The sequence below is a fragment of the Gekko japonicus genome, unplaced genomic scaffold (genome assembly GCF_001447785.1).
Source record: "Gekko japonicus isolate JY-2015 unplaced genomic scaffold, Gekko_japonicus_V1.1 scaffold2109, whole genome shotgun sequence".
Classification (NCBI taxonomy): domain Eukaryota; kingdom Metazoa; phylum Chordata; class Lepidosauria; order Squamata; family Gekkonidae; genus Gekko; species Gekko japonicus.
In genome coordinates, this window is record NW_015171567.1 from 176,566 (window position 1) to 187,536 (window position 10,971).

General features: G+C 58.8%; 2 protein-coding genes across 2 annotated transcripts in view; both read left to right on the top strand.

Moving 5' to 3' along the window:
- The window catches only part of DCTN1 (dynactin subunit 1), a 58,557-nt gene extending 51,612 nt beyond the window's left edge, over positions 1 to 6,945 (top strand). Inside the window, exons 19-27 of the mRNA XM_015419781.1 lie at positions 1,736 to 1,867; positions 2,051 to 2,179; positions 2,398 to 2,540; positions 2,999 to 3,165; positions 5,116 to 5,252; positions 5,489 to 5,678; positions 5,804 to 5,880; positions 6,160 to 6,249; positions 6,353 to 6,945. Coding sequence (XP_015275267.1) covers positions 1,736 to 1,867; positions 2,051 to 2,179; positions 2,398 to 2,540; positions 2,999 to 3,165; positions 5,116 to 5,252; positions 5,489 to 5,678; positions 5,804 to 5,880; positions 6,160 to 6,249; positions 6,353 to 6,490 — 1,203 coding nt within the window. The 3' untranslated portion in view covers positions 6,491 to 6,945. The remainder of the gene's footprint in view (positions 1 to 1,735; positions 1,868 to 2,050; positions 2,180 to 2,397; positions 2,541 to 2,998; positions 3,166 to 5,115; positions 5,253 to 5,488; positions 5,679 to 5,803; positions 5,881 to 6,159; positions 6,250 to 6,352) is intronic.
- A 3,373-nt stretch (positions 6,946 to 10,318) lies between these two features.
- NOP56 (NOP56 ribonucleoprotein) overlaps positions 10,319 to 10,971 on the top strand; it is a 6,807-nt gene continuing 6,154 nt past the window's right edge. The window contains exon 1 of the mRNA XM_015419782.1: positions 10,319 to 10,495. Within this exon, the coding sequence (XP_015275268.1) occupies positions 10,319 to 10,495 (177 nt within the window). The remainder of the gene's footprint in view (positions 10,496 to 10,971) is intronic.

Below are 10,971 nucleotides of genomic sequence, written 5' to 3' on the forward strand. Positions count from 1 at the left end.
AGGGGCCCCCAGCCCCACCCTGGCTGCTCGCTTGCCGTCCCGTGCAAGACTCCCTCCGAGCTGCGGAGTCTTCTTCTTGTGAGCAAACATTCTACTTAATGCGAGCTCCTGGCATTAAAATTGTGAGCAAGCAATTTGGCTACTGCGTAGATTAGTTTGCTCTGGAGCCCTCCTTCCTGAGCGGAGACAAAAATGTGTGAGCCAGAGGCTGAAAAACTGTGATCTAGCTCACACTTATTCAGCTTAGGGGGAACACTGGTCCATTGGGGTTCCCCGGGGGGCACCTCAAAACGGGGGAAGAGAGAGCCGGGCAGGCAGGAAAGGGGGTCGCTCCAGCATCGGTGAAACATCCCCACTCTACACGTCTGTGTCCCCATTGCCTTGGGCGGGCCATCCAGCCTCTCCGAGGAGGGGAGCTTCACCACCAGCCCCTTCCTCACCCCACGGGACTCTCTGCTTTGAGGCACAGGAGCTCCCGGAGCAAAGTGGCCTTCAGGGCTGGGCCAAGGCAGTGCCCCCCCTCCCCACCAGCAGTGTGAGAGCTGGGTCCTTGTGTGGCGTCTCGGAGGCTGGGGCAGACCGTGGCTTGTGGGTGACAGCTTCCTTGGCAGTCACAAGAACGTCAGAGAAGCCAGTGTTGGATCAGGCCGATGGCCCATCCAGTCCAACACTCCTGGGTCACACAGTGGCCAAAAATACCAGGGGCCCTCAGGAGGTCCACCAGTGGGGCCAGGACACTAGGAGCCCTCCCACTGTTGCCCCACCCCCCAAGCACCCAGAATACAGAGCATCACTTGCCCCAGACATAAGAACAGAAGAGAAGCCCATCCAGTCCAACACTCTGTGCCACACAGTGGCCAGAAATACCGGGTGCCATCAGGAGGTCCAGCAGTGGGGCCAGGACAATAGAAGCCCCTCCCACTGTTCCCCCCAAGCACCAAGAATACAGAGCATCACTTGCCCCAGACATAAGAACAGAAGAGAAGCCCATGTTGGATCAGGCCAGTGGCCCATCCAGTCTAACATTCTATGTCACACAGTGGCCAGAAATACCGGGTGCCATCAGGAGGTCCAGCAGTGGGGCCAGGACAATAGAAGCCCCTCCCACTGTTCCCCCCAAGCACCAAGAATACAGAGCATCACTTGCCCCAGACATAAGAACAGAAGAGAAGCCCATGTTGGATCAGGCCAGTGGCCCATCCAGTCTAACATTCTATGTCACACAGTGGCCAGAAATACCGGGTGCCATCAGGAGGTCCAGCAGTGGGGCCAGGACAATAGAAGCCCCTCCCACTGTTGACCGCCCCCCAAGCACCAAGAAGACAGAGCATCACTTGCCCCAGAACCCCTATCTATACCTTGTGGCTAAGAGCCACTGAGGGACCTCTGCTCCATATCTTTATCCAATTCCCTCTTGAAGCCGTCCATGCTTGTAGCCGCCACCTCTTCCTGTGGCAGTGAATTCCACGTGTTAATCCCTCTTCGGGTGAAGAAGTCGGGAAAAGCTTGCTCCTTGGTTTGCTCGTGCAGTCTGGTGGCCCTGGAGGAGGGAGGGAGGGAGGAAGAAGGGGGGTGCCACCCCAGGAAGAGGGCCGGGGGCTAGCCCGGCTGCTCCTGCAGAGCCCCCAGCACCCGGGGAGGGGGTGTTGAGGCTGCTGGGGCCAGGGGGCCTTCATGCATGCAGACATCCCCACCCACCCGCCCCCGGGCGTGCTGCCTCCTTCCCGCTCCCTAGATCTACGGCATCCAGGGCATCAACCCCTACGAGTGCCTGCGCCAGTCCTGCAACATCCTCATTGCCACCATGAACAAGATGGCCACGGCCATGCAGGAGGGCGAATATGATGCCGACAGACCCCAGAGCAAGGTGAGGAGGCCACGCGTGGGCCGCTGGTCGGGCTTCTGGGACTGGGAGGGGGGACGGGACCCCTGTGTCCTCAGCCGCGCAGGGCCTCTCCTGGCTCTTTGGGCCGTGCGATGGCTGGAGAGGGAGGGGGTTCAGGGTCCCCGCTTCCCCTCCCGGGTCAGCCCACACGGATTCCTCCTGCAGCCACCTCCCCCGGTGGAGCTCCGAGCAGCCGCCTTGCGGGCCGAAATCACCGACGCGGAGGGGCTGGGGCTCAAGCTGGAGGATCGGGAGACCGTCATCAAGGAGCTGAAGAAGTCCCTCAAAATCAAGGTGAGCCCGGCCCCGAGGAGGGCTCCCCCGAGCCCGGTTCCCCCTTCCCGGTTCCCCATTCCTGGAAATGGACTGGGGGTGGAAAGATGCTGCCCTGGAAGCCCCGCCCCAGGCCCCGCCCCCAGAGGTGTGGGCGGCAGGCCCCGTTTCCCGGTGGCACTGGGGGTGGGTGCTGCTCTCCCCTCCGCCTCCACGCCGCCAGCCCTTGTGCTCCGCAGGGCGAGGAGCTGAGTGAGGCCAACGTGCGGCTCAGCCTCCTGGAGAAGAAGCTGGACAGCGCGTCCAAGGACGCCGACGACCGGGTGGAGAAGATCCAGGCCCAGCTGAGCGAGACCCAGGCGCTGCTGAAGAAGAAAGAGAAGTGAGTGGGGGGGTGGGGCTCCTCCTGGGCTCTCGTGGGGCTCACGCACACAGCCCCCTTCGGCATGCCATCCGAGAGAGAGGGAGAGAGAGAACAGGCAGGCGGTTCCCCCAGTCCTGGAGAGAGGACCGGGCTGGCTGGTGGACGTCTCCTTGGATCTTCTGCCTCTTTGATAGGCTGGTCTGGTCACACGAGGCAGAGGAGGTGGGCTTGGTGGGCTTAGTCCAGGGAGAAGCCGAGGGGTTTTCCCCCCCAGGCAGAGGAGGATGGGAACCAAGGAAGGCCAGACCTGGCCAGGGAAGCCCCCGCCTCTGGCAGCAAAGGAGCCCTCCCCCTCCCCCCCCCCCCCCCCCGGCCTCTGGGTCCTCTGCCAGCCGCTCCAGCTAGTGTCAGCGTGTGTGTGTGTGTGTGTGGTGCTCTCGCTGCCTCACTCTCTCCCCTGCTCTGTGCCCCCGCAGGGACTTTGAGGAGACCATGGACGCCCTCCAAGCGGACATCGACCAGCTGGAGTCGGAGAAGATGGAGCTGAAGCAGCGGCTCAACACCCAGTCGAAGCGCACCATTGAAGGCCTGCGTGGAGCCCCCGCCTCGGGCATCGCCTCCGTCCTCTCCGGCATCACAGGAGGTGCGGCTGCTGCTGCCCAGGCCACGGCCCTCTCTTGTCGTGGGAGCCAGGCCAGGGCCAAAGCCTGGGACGGGGAGGGGGGGCCGGGTCGTTGTGTCGTGGTGTGTTCCCCCCCCACACACACACCGTTTTGTGCTGCTGCCGAGAGGACTCCGTGCCGCATCTCCTGGGAGAGCTTTTAGCCCCGCACCGGGCGGGGGGGGGGCTGCTCGGGGCATCGGGCGAGAGGCTGGGAAATGGGTGCAGGAGCTTCTCTGGGCGCGATCCGTTTGGTTGCTGTTTGCAAGGAGGCAGGCAGCGGGGGGCCCAGCAGCACGTGCAGCGCGTGGACGGATGGGTCTTGGCTCTTCTGGTGAAGGGCCGGAGAGCCCGGGATTGTGGGGGATGCTTTCCGTCGGCAGGACCAAAAAATTCAGGATTTCCTCTTGAAATGTGAAATCCAGCTTTGCGATCTGCTTGAAAAGGCCCCCAAAGGGGAGCTCTCCAGCCCCTGGCCACAGATGGGGGGCAGGTATGGCTCTTCCTCCGCCTCTGTCTCCTCCGGGCCCTCCCCTGCCCAGCTCTGCAGTCCCCCCAGAGCAGCCCCCCCCCGCTTAGCGGTTTCCCTTTGCAGCAGGGGAGGGTGCTGTGCTTTGGATGGGGAGCACTGAGGAGGGGAGGGGAGGGGAGGGAGGCTCTCTGGAGTGCCCAGCCAGGGCCACATCCATCTCCAGCCAGTCCCTAGGGGGAAAGGGATGGGGGGGAGCTGAAAGTGAACCCCTGGGGCCAGCAATGTTCCCTCCAAGCTGTGGAGTCCTGTGAGCAAAATTTCTACTTTGTGAGCTACTGACATTAAAGTTGTGAGCGAGCGATTTGGCTACTGTGTGAATTAGTTTGCTCTGGAGCCCCATCCTTCCTGAGCTGAGACAAACAATGTGTGAGCCAGAGGCTAAAAAACTGTGAGCTAGCTCACACCAACTCAGCTGAGAGGGAACACTGCCTGGGGCTGACTCTGTCGGAGGTCTCCTGCCAGCAGCCCCTTTTGATTTTCCTTCACTGGAGGCAGGCAGGCAGGCCTGGTTGGCTTGGGCCCTGCAGAGACCGGCCTGCGGCCCATGGAGATGCGAGCCCAAAGGGCTGAGTTTGCCGCCGTGGCCTCTCCCAAGAGCGTGCGCTTCCTCCGTGCCACTCACACTTGGATGGCGGGGCCTGGGGTGTGTGTGTCTGGCCTCCTCGCAGGCACCACGGCTGCGGCCCTGTCCCCTCGTGTGCCCCCCCAGCCCCTCACTCTGCCCAGCACTGCCTGGGGGAGGGGTGTGGGTGTGGTCCGTGGCCGGGAGCATGGGCAGTGGGGAGGGGAGAGAGAGGAGCATGTGAGAGGGGGGTGCCTCTCTCCGTGGCCAGGCCCGGCTCTCCCTCCCTCCCTCCCTCCCTCCTTCAGAAGCCCTTTCGTAATCCTGCGGCTTCTCCTCTCTCCCACGCTCGCCCTGCAGAGGAACAGCAGCGCCGACCCCCCCCCCAGGCTGAGGGCCCCCTTGTCTGTGAGGGCGGGGCAGGGGGGACCGGGAGGGAGGTGAACCTTGGGGGACTCTGGGCCAAAGGAGGCCCTCCCAGCAAGCCCAAGGAACGTGGGAGGGGAGAGGGGCATTCGGCAGGGGACATTGATGGGGGGGGCTGGTGGTCCTGGGCTGGGCACAGGCCGTGGCCACAGGTGCATCCTAGGCAAAGGGGGGCATCCCTCGAGTGCATGACTTGGTGCCCTTTTCCGAAGGGCTCCCGGCCCTGCCCCGCGGCCCAGTGTGCGGGTGTGTTTGCATGCTCTGACTCTCTGGCCCCGCTGGCCAGCTTGCGACCGGAGCTCAGTGTGTGTGCCTGCCCGCGTGCCCCAAGACCCTCCTCCTCCTCCCCCCCTCCGAGCTCTCCCCCCCGCGTGCGGGCCCCACCATCTCCCCCCTTTGCCCCCTCTTGCAGGTGTGGGCGCTGGCCAGGTGGTGATGATGGGCGGATCGGGCCCCGTCCAGGTGAAGGACTCCCCGCTCCTCCTCCAGCAGATCGAGGCCATGCAGCTCTCCCTCAAGCACCTCAAGAACCAGAACAACCAGCTCAAGGTGCGGGGGGGGGGGCGGCGGCCAGACCGCCCGCTGGGGCAGCTCAGCCGCTGAGCCCTGATGGGCTGAAGGGGGGCCGGTGGGCGTGGGGGCGGCTGGGGTGAGACGCGGGTTCCAGGGGCGGGGGGGTGAGCGGCTCTGAACTGGGGGCCGGCCCGGAGGGGGAGGGTGTTTCCAAGAAGGGGCGAACCCCGGAGCTCCGCTGACGGTCCCCTTCTCCCCCCCCCCGCGTGCAGGGGGCCCAGATGCGGAGGGAGCTGGCATCGCTGCCCGTGCTGCAGGTGCCCAAGCTCTCGCTTCCCAAGGACAGGCCGGCGGAGGAGGTGGCCTCCGGCTCACTGTACCGCAAGACCAGCCAGCTGCTGGAGACCCTCTACCAGATGAGCGCCACCTCAAAGGTGGTGGATGTCACGCGGCAGAAGACAGGTGTGTCCCTTCCTCCCAGCCCTCTCCACTCCTGGGGGGGGGGGCGGCGGCCTGCGGGGCCCCGGTGGCAGGCAGAAGGAAAACGAGCCGTGTCTCCCCCCCCCTTTATCCCCTTGTGTGTGCAGCCGTCAGCCCAGCAGCCCAACTCCTAGAGCAGACGGGACGCCTGAGGTCACTGAGCGAAACCATCGAGAGGCTGAAGGTAACTCCGGGGGGTGGGGTTCTCCTTGAAGGGGGCCAGCCTGGCCAGACCCTGGGCTGACAAAAGTGGATCCTGGCGCTCTTCGCATGGCCTCCCTCTCTGCCTCATGCCCCCCCCCCGGGTGGGGCAGCTGGGAGCGCCCCTGGCAGGCAAGGGGAATGGCACGGCCACACCTGGTCTGAGCAGGCCCCCGGGAAGGGTGGCGCTGAGCCAGGGTGCCGTGGCACAGGCTGCCTGGGCCGGATGGCGCTCAGGGCTCGGTTTTCTTCCCTCCGGCAGGATGAAGTGATGAAGGAGACGGTCCTGCAGCACCCGGGAGCCAGCGTCCCCAGCGACTTCGGCACTTTCCCGTCTGCCCCCTTCCTGAAGGTGTGAGGGCCCGGGCCAGGGAGTGGGGTGGGCAGAGGGAGGGGGGCCCTCCCTCCATGCCTCTGGCCCTCCTCCTCCTGATCCCTGCTTCTCCCCTCCCCAGGCCAAAGAGGAGCAGAAGGAGGACACCGTCTTCATTGGCAAAGTGACCTTCCCCTGCCAGCCGGGCCACGGCCAGGTGCACCGGCTGGTCCTCACTCCGGAGCAGCTGTACAAGCTCCACAACCGCCTCATCTCCTAAGAGGGCTTCTCCCCGGGCACAGCCCACCCCTGCCAGCCTGCTGCCCGTGACACAAGAGACTGCCCTTGGCTGCGGCCCTCTCCCTCCCCCTCCCTGTGCCTGAAACGCATCCCCTGGCCAGGCCCGCCGCCCCGCTCTCCCTTGCCCCCGGGTCCCAGCTAGGCGTCCCTCCCCATGCAGAGGGTTCTGCTGGCCGGGGACGAGGGCCCTGGCCGCTCCCTAGGCAAGGCTGCTGAGGACCCAGGGCCTGGGGGCATGCCGTGATATGGGGCACACCTGGCCCCGGGGTCTCCCCAAGCGCCTCCCTTCCCTACAGCCTGTCCTTGTGGTGGTTCCTCTGCGCAGCTCTCTCTTCAGCACTTACCAGAGGGACAGGGAGGGAGGGAGGGGGGATCTGGCGTTTCCTTTGGGGGCAGAAAAGCTCCTTGTATGATGAGCTCTTCGGATAAATAAACTCTCTCAACTCTGCGTCTCCGTGCCCCTTCACTGCCTGCCCGGGTCCTCCGCTGCCCAGGCCCACAGGGGCAAGCGACAGGAGGTGGTCCGCTCTCTTCCCCCGACCACCTGCTTCACACACAGCCAGCCAGTTGCCTTGGAGGGGCCGACACACCGGGCGTGGGGGTGGAGACACCCTCCCCTCGGCCTTCACTGGCCTTGCCTTCCTCTGCGCTTTTTTGACCTTTGCTCTGACCTCGGGTGACCATAACTGTACACAGTATTCCAAGTGAGGCTGCACTGTAAGGCATTACAATATTCCTAATAATCCCCAGCACGGAGTTTGCGTTTTTTACCCCCCTCACACACTGAGTCAGTGAGTTCATTGACCGATCCATTACAACCCCAAGATACCCCTTTAATTCTCAGCCAGTTTGGTGTCGTGGTTAAGTGCGCGGACTCTAATCTGGGAGAACTGGGTGTGATTCCCCACTCCTCCACTCACAGCTGCTGGGTGACCTTGTCAGAGCTGTTCTCTCAAGGGCAGTTCTCTCAGAGCTGTTCTCTCAAGGGCAGTCTCTCGAAAGAGCTCTCTCAGCCCCACCTGCCTCACAGGAAGGGAAAGGGGTTTGTAAGCCGCTCTGAGACTCCGAGTGAAGGGCGGGGTATCAATCCCATCTCTTCATCTCAGTTAAAGTTGGGACTTTTTTTGTTTTAATAGGTATGACCTTACAGCTGCCAGCACTGAGCTTCATTTGCCACATGGCTGTCCACTTGCCCCGAGATCTTCCCCGGGGCTGTTCACAATCCATTTTGGTTTTCACCATCATGAACAATAGGGGGGTCATCTGTCAACCTGGCCTCTACACCACTCGATCCCAGTGCCAGATCTTTAATGAACAAATGTCAGTCAGTCCCTTTATTGGCATAGATTATAAGCATAAACAACAGAAAAATCAGTTTTTAACATACAGAAAAAGGAATTGTCCGTCAAAAGATTTCATTCTCTGCTCCCTAATCCTCATAACAATTCGAAGATGCCTTGCTAATGTGAATGGGTAACGTAGGGATGCTGGTCCGGCAGAAGAAGAAAATCAAGCCACGGAAACTATGCAAGAGGGGACTAATTAAAAAATCCTACACTTTAATATAGAAATCACAGTAGAGCAAAATATGGGCTACCGAATCTGGCTTTCTACTTCTACATAAGCAGAGTCTTTCATGATAGGGGACATTTGCAAATCTCCCTGAGACAACTGCTGATGAAAGGACATTGAATCCTGCAAGCATAAAAGCTCAACATAATTGAGATGTAAGGTGTGAAAAGTAGGCAGCTAGAAGCCCATAACAAGGTGTGATACTGAACTGCAAAGGGGAGCATGTCCTACTTGCTAAGGAATAGAGTTTGTTTTTTGATGTCCAGAAGTTTCTGTTTCAAAGTTCTAAAAATGTGGGATGCTTCTGACATAAGAAGAGAATTGAAGGGGATTCCTATAGGGTGTATTTTCTGCAAAACTTAGTGTGACCAAGTAGATGAAAAAGCGTCAACATAAAAGGGGCATAAAACTCGTAGATTCTGCCCCATACTGAAGGCGTAAGCAAAACGTCAAGGTCAGGAGCCCAGCTCTAGTCGGCTCTAACCCTGCTGCATCCCTTACAGGATGTGGCGCATGAACATTGCCTGGATTTGCTCAACATGTTGATTGAAAATGCTAATCCAAATGAGAATCCCATAAAGTATTTGGGATGCTGATATAGCATTAAAAACACGAATCGCCGCAGGTACAAATTGGCTACTCTTCAAATAAAGGAAGCTTGCAATCATGGACAAGCTACATTTGGCCAAGTTTATTACTTGTTTCTGCTGTGCTATCCAACTGTTAATACACTGAAAGAGAACTCCCAAATATTAAAAATATTTAACCTTATGAACAAATAAAAACACACCGGTCCCAGTACCCAGCCCTTGTGGAGCCGTGCTGCACTTTTGACTTCAGTACCAGAACTGTCCATGTTCCCTCAGCACTCCTTATTTCTTTATACCTTAAGTTTTTGTGAATTTATTCTAATTGGCCTGTAATTTCCTGAGTCCCTCGGGAGCCCTTTTAAAAACCGGTGTAACATTGACCACATTCTGGTCCTCTGGTATGGAATTTTAGCAACGAGCGCGGTGTAACATTTGACCACATTCTGGTCCTCTGGTATGGAATTTTAGCAACGAGCGCGACTTACACAGATTAGAAGGTCAGCAGGGAGTTCTTTAGGAACCCTTGGGGTATATATGCCATGCCGATCGGCAGGCTTGCTGGTTCTCACTTGGCCCAGGAGTCCTGGAGTGTCATCACTCAGTCACCTCAGTCTGACTCAGTGCTTCACTCTTCCCAAAAGCAGCAGCTCTGGTAGTGAAAACAGATGCAAAGAATTCATTTTTCTGACCATCTCCCTGTCTTCCTTAAGCCATCCAAAGGCCTCTGGAGCCGCTTTCCTGTTATGGAAACATTTGAAAAATGCTTACTATTGGTCTTAAGGGTTTTGGACCATCTGCTCTTCCCTTTGCTTGTTTTATTGACTACATATGCTTGTTCTGTCAGAACCTGTAGTCCTTTTCTGTTCACAGTGGCCATGTTGGTCTGAACTAAAACAGCTCAATTCAAGTCCAGCAACACCTTGGAGACGAACAAGAGTTCGAGGGTCAAGAGTCAAAGCTCCCGTCATCAAAGCTCTGAGGTGCTGCTGGACCTGAATCCACCTGCAGCCCCTTCCGTGCACCTCATCTGGGGAAGCCTTTGAAAGGAGGCCTTTTGCCTTCTATGGTTTTCTTCACCCGAGCCATTCACCGACACAGACAGACATGTTAAGTTTGTTGGTACTTTTCTTAACCTGAGGCATGCACTCTATCAAGGCTTCGTTTTGGTGCAGGGGGTGACCGTGGTCCTGGTGTGAGAACTTTTTTTCTCTGGGGGGGGGGGACTCTTTATGGAGATGGAAATATTTTTTTGGTTGATGTCCACACTTCAGTGGGAAAACTGCCTGCTGTCATACTGCGTGCTGCCAGCTATACATTTTTACAGTTCAGGGGCTGGGTGCACGGGTGTTCACCCCTCTGGGAACTTCGAACCTGCTCTGGGGTAAGGAGAGGAGGGCGTTTTAGCAGCCCAGCTAGTCAGCGGGAGCCTTGTTGAAAGAGGCCTCCCAGGCCACCCCTAGCAGGAGAGCCGCAGGAGGTTTCCAGGCCCAGAAGCTGGCTCCCTGTCCTCCAGTCTCTATTCGGCCTGGGCCTGCAGCAGCTGTACACACACACGGCTGCTGCTTGTGCAAGATGCGCTAATGCTGGACACTCTGTTGAAATCTCTCCAGCCCTGGCCCTCCCAGGGAGAGAAGACCCCCTTAAGCATGAGGCTCGACAACGGAGGTCTCCCGGGATCTTGGCTTGTGCAATTAAACAAGGCCACGTGGGGAGAAAGGACGGACGGCCCTGTCCGTGCTCTAGCAACTGCTGTAACCAAATATGTTAAACTCCGAAAACGGGCTGCATCTCAGAGACTCCTAAATCACCTAAAAGTTCCACCGGTAAGAATGAACAGCTGAAACTCTATTGGAAACAAGATACAACGCTGTAGTCAAACACAACACCAGTATCAGTGAACCCACACAAATTACAAGAGTCCCGTTGCCAAGTGACCCCCTAGGATGCAGTTAAGCAATCAAACTAGCTGAGGCATCCTATGCACTGGGGAACACTAATGTTCAGAAATCACAATTACAATGCAGAGTGGGACGTACTAAAGCGAAGGACAGCGGTTGCCCATCGGGAATACATGCGTGCCCATAGAGAATAAGGGAGAGTAGGCTTGCCCGGAGGGGGTGGTGCAGTGCGTCATTGCCCATGGAGAATCCATGATTGCTCACAGGGACATAATTGCCAACAGAGAATCCATGATTGCCCAAAGGCGATATTGCCCGGAAGTCATTCTGGCTCCCCCAGGCCTCGGGAGGGGCTCTTTAAACAGTTATACCCCCCCCCCGCCCCCGCCGCCGCTTTTCGG